This window comes from Antrostomus carolinensis, unplaced genomic scaffold (assembly GCF_000700745.2).
Source record: "Antrostomus carolinensis isolate BGI_N321 unplaced genomic scaffold, ASM70074v2 scaffold17726, whole genome shotgun sequence".
Lineage (NCBI taxonomy): Eukaryota > Metazoa > Chordata > Aves > Caprimulgiformes > Caprimulgidae > Antrostomus > Antrostomus carolinensis.
In genome coordinates, this window is record NW_010322689.1 from 21877 (window position 1) to 44717 (window position 22841).

Consider the following 22841-nt stretch of genomic DNA (forward strand, 5'->3'; position numbering starts at 1 on the left):
GCTGAAGAACTGGTTCTCAGTGGACCTTCACAGTCAGTAATCAAGGGAGTTCTATGCTTGTTTTTATTAGACATTTAGCTTGTTTAATTAGTAATTAATAACTTCAGTCACTGCATGTTTGGCTGTGTAGGAGCTCCCCTGAGGCATAATAAACAAGGTCATTTTTTTTGTCCCAGTTCACTGTGAAGTGACAACTGTTTTAAGGGGTTTTAAGGATGTGGCTACTGATGGGTACAAGCTGCTTCATGGAGCTTGATCTGTTTTCCCTCAAAAAGCGAGATGTTTGTGGTGAAGTTGTAGCTGTTTACAATTTGTTTTGTGGCCATTTCCTGTAGAACTGGTGTCATGCAGTGAAATCTCTGTAATAGTACCAGTGCATTTTCAGGGTGGTTTGCTGCCAGCTGGGAGGCATGTTCTGCCTGAAGAGCCACTGGTGAGAGCTTTGTGCCTGCTCCCTTTCCTTTGGATTTCACTGTCTTTGTTAGGAACTTGATTATCAGGCGCTCGAGTGAAAGTTGGTATGGGCTGATACACGGGACAGCTGATGGAAATAGTACAGCCCACGTCTTACTTCCCAGGGCAGGTGCAGTTTGGTAGAAGGTGTGAAATGTTGCCATTTCATACCAATTGATGAAACTGATCAACCAATTGATTAAGGGACTTGAGCATCTTGCAGCCTGAAGTGTGTGCGCGTGGCGGACAGCTCTTGAACGTCTCTACCTGCCACCTTGGTGCTAGGAAAGCTGGGGATGAGGACAGCTGCAAGGAAGGTGACTGAAGGAAGCTGTGTCCATCATATTTTCTTGATGCTTCTGGTGTGAACTATAAGCTCAGTGCTCATGTTCGAGGCAAGAGTCTTGGGCACTGAGCTGTGCCCCTGGTTTAGCTCTGACCCCTTTGTCTGCCCCAGCAGCAGTGCCGCCCTGCATTCTTTTCTGCATGGAGGAGTGCAGATTTTTTTCTGCATCATCTGACAACTCTGACCTCATCCAACTGTGACAGCACTTCAAACAGGCTTGAAATTAGACCCATGTGGGGAGACACCCTGCCTATGAGGATCCCCAGCACTGAGTCAAGCCCCAGCCCTAAGGTGTAGCTAAAGGGCTTGATGGACTTTAAAAAACCTGCACTAGGAACAGGGCTGGTGGGCTGGGACACCCAGGTTGTAAGTGCTGCTTCTCCTGTGGGGTTTTCAGTGTCCCAGCTGTTAATGACTCAGTGTATCTTGTCCCAGTGAGACCAGCAGGAAAATGGGGCAGAACAGTTTCTAGGAAAGAAAAATAGTTCACCTTTTTGTCTAACTATTGGGCTGTGACCAGTAGTAAAAGATTAATTATTTTATAGGTATAGGGTTGTGAAATTGTATAGAGCAGAAAATCTACCTGGGAAGGTCATGGGTGGAGCCAGTGTCCCCACAGGAACAGAATACTTTCAGTTAAACTCACCAGACAGTCACTGCTAATGAACACACAACTGAAGGTCTTTCATGAGACTATGGAGTAGCTCTCCCAGAAGGGACTCATTAAAAACCAGATTCTTTACCCAGAGGCTGAGCTCTGTTGCTGGCCTAGTGCTTTTCTGGCTGTAGCCAACACCGAAATAGTTTTTGACTGCAGCCTCCCACTAGCATAGAGCTGCTGTGCTCCTGTAGGGAAGGAACAGAAGTTACTGTAAGTAACCAAAGCTCAGTTTTGCAGCCACCATACTAGACTTACCTACTGATTAAAGAGAAGCAAGACAGGAGATAAATCCCTACAGCTTAAAAAAAAAAAAAAAAAAAAAAAAGTGGCTTTATTACATGGCTGCTTTGAGTGATTCATCAGTGGTGGCCCAAGAAGTTAAAAGAAACACATACTAACTACACTACCAAGACATGAACTTTTTTTAATGGAGACACAGTGTTGATCACAATTTATTTTGAAGTCATGAGATGCCAGCAACAGAACAGACTGAATCAGCAGGTCAGGCTGGACAAATACTTGATTGTAGCCAAGGTTGTTGGCTATGGGCAGCAGCACTGAGTTACGCAACAAGGCAACAGTTTCTCTTCCACCTTCCTAACAAAACTGCCAGGTAAGGCAAAGGATGGACAGGTACTGAACTGTGGTATAAACCATGCAAGAGTAACAAATGTGAGAACAGGTGTGTAATAAATACTTGATTGACACAGGGGAGGGGAGAGGCTCATTTAAAAAAAAAAAATTCTCTTCTGCAAGACATTAAAGCTATTTGAAGTGTCGTCACCACCACAGTGGGCAGCCCAGTCCAGCAGTGACTAACTGGTAGATGGATCAGGTTTGAAACAATATCCCTCTTCATGAAAAGGTTTGAAGAAATTATTTATCCACTTGCTAAAGCTCTGGGGTTAAAGAAGTGATCAGTAATCAACATTTATTTCACACCTAGGCAGAATGACTAAAACTGAAGACTATTGTTCAGCTTCGTCTTCAATTACTTCAATTCTGCGCGGCCCGTAGAGTAGAACATAAGCTATATGCCAGTCTCCACCCCCAGATAACCTCAAAATATCTTCAGGTGTAACAATGCTGACTTTGTCATCATCAAATTTAATCCATTCATCTGCAAGAAAAACAAGAGGATTATTTGTAATTTAGATGCCATAAAATCTAAGCATGCTTAACAGCCTCTTAAATGAAAGAAGCTGTGAAGGGTGATTAACAGTGCTGGGTTTTTTTTTTTTACCTTGTTTCCTTTTGACCCAAGACACATAATGCCCAGAGGAACTTGATCTGCCTTGATGTGTTAGCACTGCCTGCAGGTCGTAATAGCCGCAATTATTAGAACCAATATCTGAAGGAAGAGGGGAAAAAAGAAGTTACTGGAGCCTTACAGGAACAGTTTTAGTGCTTTTAACAGCACACAGACCGAAGACACGTCAGCCACACTGCAGCACGGTAGCTGTGTAAAACCCCATTTACAGCACAGTTCTAAATCACTGTCTACTAAAAGCAGCAGGTTTCGGCCAGGATAGTCCCTCAGGAAACTGAGAATGTTGTCCATTTTCCTGACATGAACACAGATCCTGGGTGTAATGCAAATGCAGTAAGCTTAAAGCATTAAAATGATGATGGATGGTCAGTAAAGCTTCTGGACAGGTTTGGCCAATACTTCCCTCCAACACCAGCTGCTGTCTGCGTTTGGGGTGAGCCATGCAACGGCGAGGACTGACCTGCTGAGCACGGGCTGTACAGCGTTGCTACTGAGAGTACTCGGGTGCAGTACATCAGCCACTCTGCAGTTACTTCAATTACACTATTAAATTTTCAGTGGAAAAAAATGGGCAATTCTAAACATACTAAGAGAGGCGATAGAGTCCCCAACGTGTCTTAACTGCGTTTCACAGCATCCCAGAATATCCTGTTCCCACTGTGCTGGAGCTGGTCAATGTCCCCCATCACTTCCCATGTAGTGCGTCACACGCAAACCTCAGGAAGCACTGCATGGTAACAATTTGGGTAAACAAGACCTTCCAAATCATTTCTGCACAGTGTCCTCAACATGAGGGTGAATGCTGAGGGCATTCAAGCTCCAAGCTCCCCAAATTTAGGTAGCACTAGCAGCACCGCAGCAGTTTTAAAAGTCCAATCTAAGTTTTTGTTTTGATTTCAGCTTCCTACCACCGACTGACCAGGAAGTGTACAAAGCAACTGCGCGTTACATGCAGATGTCTTTTGATGCGCATGCCTTCTGCATATCATCGGCTTGTCAGATGGATGACAATTATGTCTCTGACTATCTCAACAGCATTTTGACTTGTCTAATCTTTCCACTCCTTAAATTTCAATTTTCAAAGGCAATAAAAATAACCAGGGTTCTCAAAATATTCCTACCATCAGGTCCACTTAAACATGAATAAACAGAAAGTTACTTTAAATCTTTACTTCCCCATACTCACCATCAGGAAAAGAAAATGGTTCATATTTAACTTCTTTCTGTGCACCATCACTTTTACTAGACTAAAGAAAGAACAGAATATGCTCAATTAATGTGGAACAGTTTTGAGAAAGCTTTAGCACAAACATATCAAATACCAACTTTCCATTCATGTAAAGATGTTTCTAAGCCTAAATATATTTTGTTCAGCTTGAAGAAAGTTCCACTGCCCTATTTCTAGCTGGACATCCAAAAGCCTCATCTACACAAGAACACTTTTTAAAGCAAATATATAACCATTTCAACCGTCTTGCCTAGACTGTTCAAAACAATTCTACAATTCAAGATTTCATTCCTTGTTAGGGACTTGCTAGCAGCAGAAGCAGCAACAAGAAAATACCAGAGACAGACTCTAAGCACCAATACATTCTGTTTTAAAATAGCACTCTCTCCTTGCTCCTAACTGTGCAGATGCAAGCCTTATCCAAGTGTTTAAATCAAACTGCCAGGATTTGGGGCAGGAAAAGAGAAGCAAACTTTAAAAAAAAAAAATGGCTAAAACACTACAGTTTCAGCTTGTTTACTTTTTTCTTCATTAAAAAAAGGTAAGTCAGTTTTACAATATGTAGACAGGGTAGGAAGTTTGCTGCGAGAGGGATTCACCCACACACACCCCCAAACAACTCTTCATTGGCTAAAAGCTACTGTGCCTGGTTACAATACTTGATTGGATAAATCCACCTGTTCATGAGCCATTCTTTTTACTTCTGACTGGTTACATAAGTAATTTCTTATCTTGTCTCTCACATCCTGTCCCATGAGTCTGTTCTGTTCTATTTTTTCACTCAAAGTCAGGAATTAATTGCTCAAGGCTGAAGCCACCTGTAGCTTCGGCTCTTAAAGGGCCAACAGAGATTAAACCATTTACCACGTTTTTAGAGGACAAGTCTTTCAGCTCATTAGCACATATATTCTGAATTTTATCAGTCACACACATAGCAGTCCCTTGTACAACCCTTCCCAGCTGGTGAGCAGCAAATAGCTACCTATACTCCACTGAAGAAGTGACCTGCCAGCAAGCAATAATGTTTGGAGAGAAGGGTTTTGTGTAATTCACAGAAAACCTTTAGGCATAACACTGGTAAGCAGAAGCATTTCATTTTAATACATTTTGAAATAAAAATGTAAGCAACATGCTTGTCTCCGTAATTTAACATTTCTCATCAAGCAGTCATACCAAAGTAGATACTGTGTTTTCATGAAAATACACTAGAGATACAAAGCTCAATACCAAGGAGTTTGAATGCTAAATAAGAAAAAAAATATATTTAAGGAAGTCAAGTTTTCTCTACTCCTTTAGTACCCCTATTTCAGATGCATAACTTACTTAATCAAAATGTCAGGAGACTTACATTCTTTGGCTGTTGATTTACTTTTTTGTCTTCTAGATCTTTGAATTTTGATCGATAAGAAACCATTTTTTCCTGAAGGTCTGGTGTACACAGCTCATACACGTCCAACATAAGAGGAAATTTAACATCCTAGGAAGTAAAAAGCATCAAGATTATTACCATAATTTGGTACTCCACCCTAAAGTGTTCTCCCATGGGCAGACAACACTAAGTCCAACTAAATGCAACCCTCATCACATTCGTGACAACTTGATCTCCTGAAATGTCGCTCACAGTACTTACCTAAAGGGCTACAACACCTTCACAGAAGAAGGTCTGATTCAGTATAAACAAACCATCATAAATTACTACATTCAGTATAAATACTTAGATTCTTTATCATCAGCTGTCATACTTTTATACTACAGAAATACCTATGCAGGCATAAGGGGAAAAAAAAGCATGCAGAATGACTGTACACTTGCAAAAATGTCAATTTGTGTTATCCAAACAATCTTCTAAAATAGTTAACATGTGCCTTCAGTCTTTATTGCCTCGCTTGTCTTGTAAGGAACAGGCATCATCTACCATGATGCTCCCTGGGCAGCCTAGGAGGTCTATCAGCCAAGGCCAACAGAAAGCAAAACAGGAATATTTAGCTGTTTGCAGCTGGTTCTTGCATTTGTCAAACAGAAAACCAGACAATTAAAGTAACTAATACAGCAAGTGCCTCTTAGCATCGACATTCCTCATCAACTTTAGAACACTGTCCAGCGACTGAAAGCATGTGGCACTCTCCTTAATTAAACATTCTCCTCTGAACCACTGGTGAAGAGAGACCAGAAAACATCCTAATTGTATTGGAGCAAATCCTCTTCTGTCCCTTACCTCCTCCCCCCATCCACTGAAACAGCACTGTCAATATTGTTAATATAATTAAATACAATTTAAAAGCAAACAATTTAGTAAACAGCCTTCAAGTATTAGTTGTCTACCTATAATAAAAACTCAATTAAAAGCATCAAGAGGAATTAAACTTCGGTATGTAGAGAACTTACCTTAAGAACTTTGGCATTCACAGATTCTTTCTCTTTGTAAAAAAATCTAACCATCTGAATTGTCAGGTACGCTGGCAAGCGACTAATTTTTGACTATAAAAAAGATTTAGAAAAAGCTATTACTTTAGATATTCACAGATCTTTTATACCTTAAACACTGCTCATCCTAAATTACAGGCTATTCTGGGAACATATTTGTACACAAACACATAGGAATATAACAAGGCCTCCTCTTGTGAAGCTCTATATAGTAGTGTACTCAAAGAAATAATTTGCAGCTGGTCTTAAATTTCTTGGTAGTGGATATTTGGATGCTTTATGAATATAAATCACATACTGTTGCAGCAATAACTGTTTTGGGACAGAACACTGACAACATTTAAAAGAATCATAAAGAAAGCAACAGAAGCATCACTCACAGATTTGATATAGAGCGCATTTCTCTGCAGTGTTGGAGAGAGTTTGGTGATTTCCTCTTGAAGACGCTGTTAAAAAACATAGAAGTTAGTAACACACGTTCATCATAAAACACAGCTTAAAGAAAAGCACAGCACAGATAAACAAGCCATAAACTACATCCTGCTCTGCCAGTCTCTTCTGCTGCTATCGGCCATTACGACACACAGAGTTTTGAAATCCCCTGGCAGAAAGACCAAGCCCCTTCACTTGTTCAGCTCGAGGCTCATTCCTGAGCCCTGACGACACCACGCTTCTCTCTGCAGACAATTCTATTCTATGGGAGCAGACCTGGCAACGGGATTTGGTTACGAGTGCGTCGTGTCGCGTCGTGTCGCACTTGGAACACAACTAAAGAAAATCTGAAGTTACTTGTGACAGGAACATCTGCACGTTTCTCAATTCTCAGTCTGAAGCAGCCAGAGCTGCACGTAAGGAGACAGGTGGTGACACTCTGCTTCCAGGGACCTTTCCAAACTCAGGGAAAGACTGACCTGGTTGTTAGTGTTATGACTCTCTCGCTACAGGCAACCCAGCCTCAGAATTCTAGACCTTTTCTGGCCTGAAAGTGAGGTTTCTTTTTCTATTATCTTTTTAATTTGTGTTAACTATTTTATCTTACTTTTACTTCCAAATTCTGACAAAAAAAAAGAAAAAGCAGATACAAAGATTATCTGAGAACCATGCAACTGGCTCCAGTCTTATATAAACCAGACCACTGCTTCCATCCCTGCTCTTATACAAATACACTGCAAGAGCAGTTACTACAAAGGTTTTGTAGTAGCTCCTCTCTTTGCTCCTTCAGATTCTCAAAAAAACCCCCTGAAAACTTAGAAATAGGAAAGACTACTTTAAGGAGTTCTGCCTCCCTATTTTAAAACTGACTTTTGGTCTCAGGAAAGACTACTTTAAGGAGTTCTACTTAAATAAACAGTTTAAAGATGATGTTGTGTCATAGGCAATAACAGCCTCTTCAAAATCTGCAGAATTAAATTTAAATTTAATTGTTCCATCATTCATTTTGGTTTGTTTTTTTTTTTTCTTAGCAACCAAAATGCCTCCCTATTTTAAAACTGACTTTTGGTCTTTTTGGGAACAATTTAAATTTACAGCATGCTTAAACCATGGTACTGCTCAGTCTGAAGTGAAAGCCAGCTGACCAAACAAGTGACAAACTGGCTTGCACTTGGTTACCTGCACGGGGAATACCATGTCAGGGTCAAGAAAACACTGTTGAAGTCTTCTCTACATTAACACGCAATTCATTTTCGCTGCCATCTTCCCATCGAACACCAAAAAACAATCTTGCAACTTTGTAAAGCTTGGACAGCAGATGTCAATTCCAAGTTACAGATTCAAAACATAGGTCATTTATAATTTCAATGAAATAAACGTTTAATGGCTTACCAATTTCAGTCCTGTAAACAGATATTTCACTTCTTGATTGATAAAGCAGCTAAGCTGGAGCAGATTCTCCTTTCCTTTAGTTACTTCCTCTTCTTCAGCTTCTGTACATTTCATGCTTCACAAAATTAAGGAAAACCATCATGCACCAAGAGCTGAACTACTGCTCTAGTGGAAACAACGTGCTGAACAGCACAGTAATTTAAAATAATCCTGTGCTTGTGCATCAATAATACTTTTACTTCTCATAGTTTAAAAAAAAAAAAAAAAAAAAAGAGACTTGAAATCACCCTTCCCTCTAATCAATCTCTTCCTTTGTGTCTAATGAGGAGTGGTAGCTGAGGCAGACAGCATACCAAAAAAAGTAAAGCAACTTTTTAACCAGAATTTAAGCTGGTGAGGCCTGCTTTGTTCTTTCCTCTCCCCAGCACCACCCAAGCCCCAGGATACAGATCATACTAACTGGCTGTCAACACCACGTTATCAAGCCCTCCTGCAACATTATGCTTCACTGTTGCTTACAATTAATAAAGTTCTTCTATTCCTGCTGCTGGCCCGACTTCCCGTTTCTTTCAACACACACAGCCTCCGCTCCCTGCCTTGTATCTGTCCCCTTCACTGGAATTAAGTCCATTTCTTCATTATTTTCTACACATGGTTCCAACTGTTCTGTCCAACCTCTTATTTTTCATACTTCTACCCCAGTCCTTTTCTTGCATCCACTTCCTTCTAACTAGGTATTTTTCTGACTGCTCTGAATGCATCTATTCTACAAATGCTGCCATAATCACACTCTGAAGGCTTGCAACAACTTTTCTAGCAAGTCTCTTCCTCCTGCCATTGGCCTACACATCATTCCTCTTAGCTACTCATTCTGCTCCTCCCAGCTATTTCAGGGATAAAAAATGTCACAATACGGGGAGAGATGCATGACTCTTCTGACCCTTGCTACCTTAAAAATGGCCTTTACTCTTCATTACGACCAAGCTATGAGATACAGTACCTTCATCTAAGGGGATGTTTCCTTATTTCAGAAGAGCAAAACAGACAGTATAATCCTTTCTAAAAGTGGTGGTCAGTTTCATGACAGACAGGATTTTGGGGTGTAAAAGTGGGAAAAGAGTAATTCTTGGCTTGAGATGTGTGCCCCATGTGGTCATATGCTTCCTGTTCTTGCTATAAGAAAAGCTACTAGAAAGTTGTCAGCTGCATTAGTTTCTTACTCATCTAACAGTGTGCACCTAATTTATTTCTTAAGAAATCAACCAAGCTATCTTTTGTGCATGTTTAGTATGCCAAGTGTAAAAGGAAAAGAGTGAGAAAATGTTTGTAAGTGAAATGATATTGATTAAAAGAACTATTATAGGTAAGATGAACAATTAGAAACAGGTGTTATGAAATAATATAACCAATTCTTATAAACCATGCAACCATGCTGCTTTTCATTTGTCCCTTGTACAGCCCCTTCCATGCTTGGCTTAAAAACCCAGTCCATCTGAATCAACAGGAGTAATAGAGCTTAGGACATAGTAATTACAGAAGATTAACTGTAAGTTAATTAAGTGATTAACTTAGAGTAAGTATAAGTTAAATGTCACTATGTAGGTTTTTCTTAAAAGTGCAAAGGTTTTAGCAGACAAGAAGATTATTCAAGTAGATAAGTGAACACAGTGACCAGAATGAGACCAGCGAACTGCAACTTCTCAAGAGGAACTGAGACGAGACGGTAAGAATCAGCCGAGTTTGAAGAATGACCATGGACTTTCTACAGGATTTTAAATTAATGAGAAATTTGAAACTAAGGGTTTGTGGGAAAACACCAAGAGCTTTGAGAGAATACCTATTGTAGAATGTTAAATGTAGTGCATGTATAGAGCCTGATTTTTTGCATCACTGAGGTGATGGCCAAACTCTGAGTTGTCAGTAAAGCAAACCTAGAGTTACCCACCGACTGAGTTAAATTCCTTTAACACCAAGTACATCAGCAACACTCCCTTATAAGCCAAATAAAGGCTATTTAGGATGCTAATTACTTTTACTTGGATAAAACATGCCAACATCCTTGAAGTAGGTAACTGACAGTCTTTTCTGGGGAAGAAATTTGGTATCTAAATTCAGTGGATTTTTTCTGTAAATTTCCATTATAATTCTTCCTCCCCACACCATCCTCTCTCTCAAAGTATATACAGTCTTAACCTCTGTGTACTCCTGCGACACATCATTCATTCCCTCTCTTCCCCAGCATGTATCTTCATTTTCTGTACTATCCTGACCAAGGCTTTTTATCCTCCCTGCACTCAACTGCTAAAGTGTGCAATTATTATCACTCTTTACGTCTTGCATTAGTCTTCAGGATACGCTGTTTCAAATTCAATGCTGAAGAACTGATCAATCAAACTCTTCTTTTTAGAAGATGCTGCTGTAGCTCCACCAGAGTCTGTCTGTAAAACAAATTATTTTATGATGTAACTTTATACGGCATGTAAAGACAGTCTTCTTTACAGACAAAATAACCCCATTGATTTAAATTCTTTAAAGCCTATTCCTTCACCCCTCTATAGGTGCATTTTCTCCTAGTCAGTCAATCTCCCTACACAATATAAAAGTTCTAAAACAAATGCATTTATAGCATGCTGTAAAGCCACCTCAAAGCATGTTAGCAAGCAAGATTTCAAACAGGAAGTCACATCTCCCTGCCCCTCAACTTAAGTCTGTCTTAATTTTTAGAGTAGTCTATCAGATTTTTGCTCCTGCCAAGACTCTCCAGAAAAAAGTTTACAGAGAAAGAAGAGAGTCTGTCTGGTTAAGTCTTGGGAAAAACTTTTTAAGTAATTTCTTCTCAGGCTGATTAAGCTAGTTGTCTGACATACTTTTTTCAGAAAAAAAGTTCTTCTGTGCTAAATTCACAGGTTATCAGGGCCAGCTGCTGCATACTCACAGTCACCACCACCCTGGTCCAACACATGCCTTACAAAGCCCAAAGGGAAAGTACTCCTGTAGTACATTCCGTAGCACAGCTGACATGACACAGGTAGCATTACGCTGATCAGACACATTAAAAAGCAATTTCACCTACTGGACTACAGACACACGTTAAAGAGCTCACAAAACAGATAACCCTTAGCAAAAAATGTGAGTCACAAGTACAGCATTATAAATCCTAACTCTGGTTAGACCAAGACTACAATTACCTCCATAACTGTATCACCTTCTATGCCTTCCAGCTTCTGCTGTAGTACCCTCATCATCTGCACCCAGCACTCATTGGCATCCTAGGAAGGGAACAGAACTTTAAATCTGACCAGCAGTGTTATGATTTAGTAATATTAAATCCACCAATCTTTACATTATAAAACCAAATGTAAGGATTCCTTAGCTAAGAATTTCTCCCTATTCCACCATACATTTTCAGAGCTAGCACTTGACATCACATTCAACTTTTCCAAAAGATACAAAAGCAAACACTTTACTGGGATAAATTATTTTCACAGGAGAAGGAAAGTTTTAAAATATTCTTGTTCTCAACTTCCAACATACTATGCAGTTTTCAAACAATAAGCTAATAATCGGTCTTTACCTGTTGAAGGTACTGGCCTTGATCACCTTTCTCTGCAAACTGTGGGAAGGCCATATGTAAAAACTGCAGGAGAATGATAGGTGGGATACTGGAGGAAGTTTTATCCATGGAATCAAACAAGTCTCTAAGAGCTTGAAGAAAAAGTGAATGCTTTGAGAAGTGGAAAAACAATTCAAACAGGGCAGGAAGTTTAGAGAACTGTAAGACAGCAGCAACATTTAAAGACTAATCATTTAACAGTGTCCAATTTGATCTTTCCAAACCAGGACCAAATTTTCCAGGTGGCATAACAGATGCACCTAAGATCTCATTTGTGAACATGACTTTGCAAGCGTAAAGATGACAATTCTGAGAGTTTGGCACATAATGCCTTGTCTTTCCTGGCTGCTAACAGAAAAGAAAAAAAAATTAAGCAGTTAAGATTTCAATTGAAACACACCTGAGGTACAATATTTTCACAAGAGAAACCAGAAGGCATTCACAGTCTATCCTCTAGAGCAGCTTAAGTTTCACCAACTACTGGGGAAAAAAAACTTCAATTTTTCCCAACTGAAATATCTAGAAAATACTCACGCTTAATTTAAGACCCAGGAAAACCAGTATGTGTGTGCACACATGCAAACAGTTCATTACTATGTGCAATTCAATGAATGCTACTGATTGCATGACAATACACATGGCTTTCTTTTTTGCTCCAGACACACTACTATGTATGTCTTGTCTACCCAGGTAATAGCATTTTAAATCCACAAATCACTTCAGAGACACCTGCTAATCCTCACAACAACCCTGCGAGGGAGGCAACAGTCCGCACGGTCACTAATTTACAAGTGGAGACACTCATGAATGATAATCCTGAACAAGTGAATATAGGCAGCATTACAAGGAACCAAGGTCAGTTGCTTCCTCTCTTTAAGAAATAGCTGACTTTGATAAGAGGGACAACTGATATGACACAGCAATTAAAAAAAATGCCATAAGTGTCATGCAGGAGTTCTTGACCAGCTCAGTACCGAAGAATTAACTACGAATGACTTAAACTATTAAGATTCCTAAAAAGCAGAGCTGTCACTTTAAAAAGAAAACAAGGGACACAAAGTAAAGGCAGTGAAAAGGGGAGGGGCAGGCATGGTTGTACAGAGTAACCATTGAACTTACCACCCCAAAATTCGATCAGCAGGCATACCCACAAACTGGACCTTTCCTTCCTTATATTGTTTTGTTTTTCCTTAAATGGACTGGTAGAAATCCCAGTGTCCTGGCCCAGCATCTTAGTGGGGCAATGAAATAGAGTAAAAAAAGAAAAAGTGGACAAGTAGTACCCTTGTTCAAGTGTAAGGGGTCTAACTAGAATTCTAGTTAGAACTTGGAGATAAGGGGCCATTGTGAGCTCCCACACTGTGAGCACCCAGATCACCACAACAAAGAGTAATTTTCCTTTTGAAGACACTATTTCAGTTACGAAATCTGGATCTTTACGGTAAAGGCTAAGACCACTGACAAAGCATCAGCTACAATTTTAACAATAATGCTCAGCCAATAAATCATATTAAAAAATATCCATGAAATACATATTCTAGGAGTATGGCCTTAGCCTACCATTAAGTGAAACAACGAACCGTACACTAAAATATTTCTACACTAAATGATCAACTCAACGGACAGAGTCTGCTTTAGGAAGTTCCAATTACTTTATGCCTACAGGCAAAATAATTAAAAGATACGGATTACATCTATCTAAGCACAGATCACACTTGAATATGTTTTTCCTAGCGTGCAGCTAGGTAACACGCAGAGATGTAGGCTTTGCAGCCACGGTCAGAATAACCTTTAAAGATACTAATGACAGAGCAAAATGAACCCTCCAGTGCTAGCAGATCTGAAATTCCTAAGAAAAATACGCAGAGCTCTCACTGCAATTTTCATCTGCAGTTAGCAGGAAATCACACACTAGCCTAAAATCCTGTGTTCTACTTTAAACACCAACCTGCAGTGATGTATTGAGCAGAGGCCATCTCTCCTGAAGCTCTTAAGGCACCACCATACCTAAAAAAGAAGAAAAAACAATTTGTAGGCAATTAAACGCAATCAAGAAGAGCAGTCACCTTTTAAAATCATAAAGCAGGCAACAGCTAGATTTATTTAAACGTACCAAAAGAAATCAATCACCAAAATGGAAGTAACTGAAAACAAGATGTACTCACACTCATCTCTGTCTCAGCTATTCTGCAAGCACTGCATGGAAGCAAAGGAAAACTGGCAGCCTTGAGGCAACAAATAAATGCAGACTGAGAAGTGTGGATACATCACTGCTGCATCCCTAATCCATTTGCCTCAAAAACTCAATCTATTTCTAAAGAAACTGAGAAAAAGTCTGAATAGAAGCTACCCCATTTCTGAAACATTTGCCACAGCTTCTTCAGATACATGGGAAAAACCACCTTCAAGGATAGATGGCAGATAAAATGCACAAAGAGATGGGGGGCAGGGTTCCTCCCTCCACAGCAGAAGCAAAACATTCAGAGATGAGACATTTTTCTTGGGGACATATTTCCTACAATGAAAAAGTATGGGAGTCCACCCATATTACTAGATTATTACCACTCCTCTTTGAATAATTTCTTCATTCACCAGCTGCATGTGGAACAGACAGCCTCCCCAAAGCATACAAGCCTTCAAGCAAAAGGAGGGTCTCATGCATTCTTTAATCTCAGACTGAACTTTAAAAATTCTGTCCATTGGTAGATGAAGGAGCAGGCAACTTTCCCCCTGACATGCTACAAAACAGGGAGTCCCCTTGCAGAGATCAACGAAGCAGCTGGTGAGAAATGAAGCTGTAACAGTAAGCTTTCCCATGTGAGTCCTCTCACCTCCCTCCCACTGCCATACACCCTCCCATGCTGTCATCACACAGGGAAACCAAATAAAGGCCGTCTCCAGGGGAAAACGGAGCGGCTGCTTGTGAATCTACCTTCCCACAGACACTAAGGCCACGTCTTGTACCGCAGTCTGACAGTTTTATAGGGCACATTTTGACATTTGTTATGTTAAATTTGTCAAATATTCTGATTCAGTGCAGTAACTCAGAGTCCTTTACATAGAAATAAACAGACTTTCCCAAAATGACAACACTGAAAAACAAAAAAAGCTTTAAAACAGAGTTTCTGTACTTCACAAATAGCTCCCTGTGCTAAATAATTACGGTTCACCTGCTAACAGAATAAAGAAAAATTTATAAATACTTAAATTACTAGTGTTTACAGTAATCTAGAATATCCAGTTGAGTACCAAGGCACCAAGAAAGCAGTGTACTTTAAAGGAATTAAGTTAACCCTAAGATGGCAATGCTCTACCTAATCCTCATTTTTAAATATTGATGATTTTGTCATTTTAATTCATCTGGAGAACAAATTCAAGCTCACATTGCCATGTATTATTTTTTCCTCCAATCTTCATAGTTTTCAAGTTTCTTGTAGATTCCTCACAGTAATAATGATAACAAAATTTGTCCATAATAACAAAAAAAGCTCCCCACACAACCCAAAATCAGATAAATTATTCTACAACCAGAACAATTTAAACAAATTCCATAAGACCATGTCTCTGTTCCCTAGACATCCACATGACAGTAACTCCAGCCTATTCCAGTGTGCCACTACAGCAACACTCACATGCCTATTTCCTGCTGTCCCTCCAAGTACCCAGTGTCGGTAACGTCAGAATTTCATAGCTGAAAACAAACTGCAATAAAACCATTGGAAAGAGTATTCCTCAAAGGAACGGGACTCTGTATGATTCTTTTATACAGAACAAGACCATACAAGCTAACACCAGGAAACAGGGCTAGGACATCAGCAGCTTGTTTAAGCATTTTAAACAAGTCTTGATAGGAACTATTTTTTAGCTAGGCAAAGCACACTCTGTCCACTGAAAGCCAGTTCCAACAAATACAGACTGAAGAACTGAAGTTCTTTAAAAAGTACAGACTAACACAGCCATAGGATAAACTTTAATTGATCATTATGTTAACCTTGAATAGATTTAAAGAGTAACAGATTGTTATCATAATCCATATCAGTATTAAGACAAGCATTCCATAAAATATCCATTTCATAAGCTAAAGAAAACATTTTAGTCATGGTATTTTTGTACTGAACCCTACCTTTTAAGGGCCTCCTTCACTTCTGGCACTGAGCGGATACACTGAACTGTAGCATTCATGTAGCAAGTGTTGCCAAGGTTTGTCAATCCACACGGTAATTCCATCTACCAAAAAATTTACAAGGGTGCTTGAAGGTCTGAGAGAGATGTGCAACCATTTTTGTACAAACACAATAATCTGACATCAACTTCTAAGAAACTGAATGATCAGAGACACATAAAACAAAAAAAATATATTTCATCAAACTTTATGAAGTTTTCCAGATCCATTTTCTGATTATATTAATCATTTCATCATTCAGTGCTTTTATAGGACATTCAGGAATGCTTTGGGGTTTTTTCTGTGCATGTTTAGTTTAATGAACATATTCTTCAGGCAGGCAGTCATTCAGAAAGTTCAATTATAACTTCATTCAAGTTTTGACCTTAAAATTCAATTTCCATGAAATTTCTGCATGAATACACTTGTACAAAACACTGATGTTTTAATTAAAATCAGTTTTCAGCAAAACTCTGAACGTGATGAAGCTCATAGTTAGAAACAAAAGCATTATTTAAACTCCTCTCCAAAAGTCTGCAATAGATCATTAATTTGATCCTTTCAGACAACTTCTGAATTTCTAAAGTTTTGACAAATGTGAAGGCTCACTAATAATTGAACAGTTTCGGAAACAACTATAAATCACACTATAATAGCATTCCTCTTGGTTTTTTAATTCTGCATATTTGAGTAGTTGTCAGGGAAAAGCACGTAGTTTAATGAAACTGAAGTTGCACTGCATACCAATAACTTAATTATTTTAGAAAGAGAGAATTAATTTAACTGTGTATTCCCTTTTTAATGAATACAGGCAGTAGAGATAATTTAATTTTGATGTGTAAAAAAACTTGAATCGGAGAAACACAATGTGACCAACTTTTTCAAAGCATTATCTGACACTGAACCATCTCCTTGTTTCCCCTCAGTTATCTCAAAGTCTGTGTACAGCGTCAGTCTCAAATCCTTCTGGCATATAAGTATCCTTCTTGGCATATAAGTATCCTTCTGGCTGGTGCCATGGAAAGCACTAAATACTGAAGCACAAAACCACTGCTAAACTACAGATCTCTTTTCATACAGACATGCATTAAAGTATTCCTGTTCTGCATGTGCAGCTGACAACAGTCATGCAACTGCTTTAAGTATGACGAAGAGATCCTAGTTCAAATAACTGCTGAGAAAATTAAGCCTCTCGAATTTAAAAAAAGAAACAAAACAGAATTTACTTCAGTAAAAAAAACAGATAAATTACGCTTTTCCAAACTTTCCTCCTATCAAGAAAAATATATAATCTATTCCACAAATGTCAAACTTACTTTAATTTTTCAGAAAGTCTACCTAATACTACTGGCAAGGACAAATAAAATCCCAAACACACCTCACCCCCCCAAAACCCCTAGTTTCCCTTCACAGATATGAAGGAGGCAGGAAGCAATTTTGCACATATAAGAGCCCTTATTCAGGGAAAGTTCAGGACACTAATACAACAAGGGCAATACAACTTTGTCTTTAAAATCATCAGCAATGCTATTTTTAGAAAATTTATTAAGCTGCCTGCTTAAAAGAAAAAACAGCACTAGTTATATGACTTGTAAAGTACGTTCCAGACTTCTCATCACTGCTACCACTTCAATGTAAATTTGTGTTTCTTTGAGAAGCTGTAAATGGCAAACAGACATTACAGTTTCAAAATCCACTTTTAAACAACTGGAAGTATTTAAAAACTTGCCATTATTCAAAAGTTTACAAGAAACCAAAGTCTGAAATATGCTTACAGCTGAAGCCAACTGCTCCTCTGTCATGTCTTCTACAAAGACGGGTCGAGCAATTGGCTCTTCCGGAAGTGCATCTGCAGAACCCATCATTAATAAGGTCATCCCCTTGAAACACAGTAAAAATAGTAATAAATAGTTAAGGGCAGCTATTTCCGCTTTAAAAAAAAAAAATCATCAAGCTCTTGACATATTTTAGCTATTTTCCCCAAAATAAACACAATCTTTCTCTTGGTTTACAGAGCTGATACTGCACTGTTGTTTCTTAAGGATGTATCTTAACTTTCTCATTATCTAGAAAGTATTTATTCAGAACAATTCCAGGGCATTATCTGCACTAGACATTTCCACTGAGCCGGCTGAATTGCCAGCAGCTGACCATGCAAGACTCCAATCAGGACTAAATTTAACATTCATGAAATACCCCAATGTGAAGTGTTCAGAAAATCTCCCTTCCTGATGGACCACTAGGGATCAAGCATCTTCAACACTTCAGGGCAAGTATTCCTCTTTCCATTAAGTCTTAGAAAATACCCTGGAACCACGGAAAAGTCAGCAGCAAAATTCCAATTGGAAAGAAGCTGAAGCATTTGAGGTTTTCAATCAACAGAGTCTCAAGTTCTCAAATTCAGAACCCTCTCAACAGCAACAAAAACATCCCTCATCTTTAGGCTGGGATCTGGGAAAACACTTCAGACAGATGTGAGTAATAATCAGGACCACAGCCCTGAGTTCGGAATTGTTGTGTTTTTTTTACCTGAAAAGCAAGTGGGAAAGGGAAGTTCTCTCCTTTGGTCTGGCAAGTTCTGAGGACATTAAACTAATTGAAAAGTGAAAATTAACCAAAATTACCCCGTCACTTCAGGCATAACAAATGTCCAAGGCGGGGGGAAGAAAAAAAAAAAGAAAAAAATCAAGGTACCATGCTTGCTTGACTGGCATAAAGAAAATGAGTTTTTCAGCATTCTACAGGAGTACATCTACACACAGGATCTATCAAAGGGGGAGAAAATGGCTATTTGGGGCCTTGAAAAATACAGTGCTAAGGAAAAATATGGACAACAGAATGGAAAGAAACTGTCTTTGCCAGTGTAAATAAATCCCTAGGACTTGTATATAACATTATTAAAATTAACAAAAGCAGCTATTAGCACAACAGTATGCAGCAAAGGACAAGAGTATTATGTACTGAGGTTTTTGCTGAATGACTTTGTCACAATAGCTGGAGCTACAGGCTGCCAACAGATGCTTGTGAACTAATTACAAGGATAGGAGTGATGCCACCCGATTCAATTTGTTCAGTGAAGAACTGGAGTAAAACCTGTACCAAACAGATGTTACAAGATACCTACAGAAATAACAACAAAAAACAAGCCAAACAAAAAGCTTTGGGATTCCCCGTTACAATATTACAGAGCTAAGAAAAAAATACATTTGCTTCTTGTTTTCTTTTTGAGCTAGTCAAAGGTATGAATAACCACTGCTAGTCGCTTTGTTTTTAAACAGCAGCTATTTAGTACAGGAGAACAAATTTCAGCAGGCTGATAAAAAAGGAAATAGGCAGAGCTGTAACTTTAGCACTTGTAATGCAGCGATTTTCCACGCTGGGGACGTACAAGCACAACAGACCACAGCCAGTGCCCAGGTTCACAAGCTCTCTCTGAGTAACATCACTTGTTATTATGCTCACAGACAGACAACACAGAAGGACCAGCGGTGTGACCCAGAACATTTCCTTTAAGGAAGAAAGAAATATATGCTCTCAAGTACAGAATCACAGAATGGTTAGGATTGGAAGGGACCTTAAAGATCATCTAGTTCCAACCCCCCTGCCATGAGCAGGGACACCTTCCACTAGACCAGGTTGCTCAAAGCCTCATCCAGCCTGGCCCTGAATACTTCCACAACTTCCTTGGGCAACCTGTTCCAGTGTCTGACCACCCTCACAGTGAAGAGGATTTCTTCCAAATATCTAATCTAAACCTCCCCTCTTTCAGTTTAAACCCATACTTCAGGAAGATGGTGTAACTTCCCTACTGATGCCAAAAAAAGTTTTTTACAAATCAAAGCTGAGAACTTTGTAAGAATGCTTAGGTATTACAACTATAAAATGATTTTTCATCAAAACTTACATCCTTTATTTTTAGGTTCCCCCAGTCATCATCCTGTATTTGAAATGAAATAAAAGACAAGTTAACTATCGTGCAGCAAAAGACAAGCAAGTATCTTCATTAATATTAATCACATATTTCTTAATACACACTTGTACTTCATCCAAGATTCCACAATATTAACTATTTACACATCCTCAAGTCTTGTCTGACTAAAATAAAAAGCAGCCAAGCTGTCTTTTCAATAAAGTTCTTCATCTGTTGTTCAACACTGCTTAGATGTAAGCAACTTCTTGTAGGAAAGCAACTTCTTGTAGGAAAGTTGCCTATATCACATTACACAGAGAAGTCTCTAGCAAAGAAGTGCTAGAGAAACTTTTCTTAAGCTAAAAAGCAGAAAGTTGCATTCAGATTCTGAATATTAAAAAGAAAAAAAACTCCATACAAACCACCAAGCAGAGAAGTATTTGGTATAAAAGAGCGAAGAAGTGTTTTAAAGCAGCAGTGTACTTCCCAGCTATTTAGAAACAAACTTTTGCGAGTGTTTTCTAGTAGTAGGCAATGAATCATACAGAATTATTTCTGAAAAGGATAGTCAGTTTAATACATACAATGAAAGATCTTCCAGAGGAACACTCAGAAATATGGCCATTGCTCATTATAATGTACTACAGTTAGAACTAGTACAAAAACCCCACAGATTTCTACCTTCAGAGTTCCTCCTTTAACCATAACCTTCTGTCTAGCTGGCTGAACTCCAGTCAGTGCGAACAACTGGGCTTTGAAGACCATTGGAGGTTCGTCAGTGTTGAGCTCCACGCCATCGAATTTCTCTTTTCCCCATTTCACGTTAACTGCAAACAAAGTGTTTTGAAAATAGATTATTTCCTAATATACAAGACTTCAATTACCAAGATTAACCCAGTATTTCAAATTCAGGACATTCAGTTTTTAACTCTAAAACTTGTCAATAATCAAGCTAAAGGACACCATTTCTACAAGGTGTCTCAGCTATCAGAGCATACTACTTCCAACTATTCTAAAAATATCCTACAAAACAATCGTAAGCAACATATATACTGAGAAACTTCACAAGCAATAAATGTGCATAACAGCATCAGAAATTCTTTGGGCAAATCTTCACAAAAACAGCTTGAAAGCAACTCTTCCAGTCTCTTGGCACTGTTCATTGTAAACAAATTTCTGAAGGAAGTTCAGACGTGCAATTCCAGTTCAGTTTTAGACAGCACCTCCATCCTCCTTCAATGGCAAACAACACCATGTTCTTTAAAAGCAAAGCTACTGTCTGGCAACCGTGGTTTTGTCTACCAGTACCGTTCACACGGAGCTGTGTGAGGAGGTAAGTGTGTGTCAAGACAAGCCCCATAAAACAGCACACCTCCTGCTTCCTTTCAGTGGAAGGTTAACCTCACGGGGTCATTTACACCACCACCACTGCTACCCTCCTCAGTTGTGACAGTGTTCACACAAACAACATACCTGCATGCAAATACAGACAGCAGCTTAGCACACACAGGCTACAGTTCCAGAAGCCCTGACCCCAGTAAGGTGCAGGACTGGAGTTAAGTAAAGTGAAATTTGGTCACACAAAGTGTAACTCTTGATGCTGGAAATGGGATCACAAGCAGAAACATTAGGCAAGAACGACACAAAGGGACGTTAACTTCACTTGGGTAAAGCTAGTACTAACCAAGAGCAGACAGAAATGCCTGGAATAAACAGTGTGTTTCTAAAGAACAGTTACACACCTTTGATCACTTCCAATCACTATCACAGATACACAAGGCTACTTTAGCAAGCTGCAGTTTTGCTGAAAATCTGCAAAACATAGCACACAGTAATAACCTAAGTGCACAGTAAGCAGCTGAAACACCCCAATTTAAGAAAGCTGTATCCTTCCTTCTACCTGTGCTTCAGTTTTAAGTAAATACACTAGGGTCATTCTAGCTTTTTTCCAACACAAAGCTTTTAAAAGTCATGATTTACAAAAACCTTCCAAGAAGGTTCAGATTTCAGATGTATGCAGTGCTTGTGATAAGCAAGAATAACCAAAACTTAGTCTAAATCAGCCTACAAAGCAACTCAAAGTTGCTTTGGCTTTTCAGTATTTCTATCAGAAAGTACCTTCTGATTTTCCCCCAACTTTCTGATTATTTTTTTAAAAAAAACACATTTATTATTTTGCATATTTAAGACCTACCAAGCATAAGACTCTTCCCATTTTCCGGGAAGACAACCCACTCAGTCACTAAACAAGTCAGCTGCACAGTCAAGTTTTGCATTTTTTAACAGCCATGCATCCACCGCTACACAGAAGAGTTAGCGATTATTAATTAATCCGTAGCGTCACTGGTTTTGACAACTCAGCACTCAAGAGGAGAAAACTGAAGAGCATGAGTGTCTTCTCTTCAGAGATCACAAACAAAATTTCATCAAAAGTTTCCAAAATAAAAGAGAAAATTGTTAAATCAAAAAGAAGGGAAACTAAGAAAAAGGAAAGACATGTGGTAGAGTTCGGGACAAGTCCTGTTATACCGACATCAGGACCCCAGTTTGCCAACCACAATGAAAACAGCGGAGAAGCAGGGACACGAGGCCTTCTACAACCTGTTCCTCACGTACCCACGAGGCCAGACCTGTAACTGGTCCTAGGAGCGTCACTGGAGGCTTCGCTCTTCCAGTCTTCACTAGAAACTTTCCTTCACGGCAAGGAGGGCAAGCGGGGTGCAACGCAATTTAAGAACATTTTAACTCCTCTGGTTTTGACTAAGAACTAATGGATTTAAAAGAGCAGAAGCAGACGGTCCTAGATCAGTTTGGAGGTGTGGATGCAGAACTATGGCTCCCTGGACAGACAGCAGCACTCATCTTGGTACAAAGCAAAACAAAACATAAACTCAGAAAGCGCAACACCGAGGCAGGACCGCAGGCGACACGCGGGTGACACCGGTCCGCA

At 39.2% G+C, this 22841-nt stretch overlaps 1 protein-coding gene across 1 annotated transcript; it reads right to left on the bottom strand.

The window, feature by feature from the left end:
- Window positions 1-1889: 1889 nt before the first annotated feature.
- USP14 (ubiquitin specific peptidase 14) lies at window positions 1890-20722 on the bottom strand. The gene is made up of 15 exons (XM_010170337.2): window positions 20573-20722; window positions 19886-19918; window positions 17757-17861; window positions 15943-16046; window positions 13768-13826; window positions 11781-11911; window positions 11395-11475; window positions 10562-10644; window positions 8207-8321; window positions 6763-6828; window positions 6344-6436; window positions 5307-5435; window positions 3917-3977; window positions 2704-2811; window positions 1890-2580 (listed from the first exon to the last, which is right to left on the bottom strand). The coding sequence occupies exons 1-15, from the start codon at window positions 20654-20656 to the stop codon at window positions 2429-2431; spliced, it is 1404 nt and encodes a 467-aa protein (XP_010168639.2). The 5' UTR covers window positions 20657-20722; the 3' UTR covers window positions 1890-2428.
- Between the last annotated feature and the right edge of the window lie 2119 nt (window positions 20723-22841).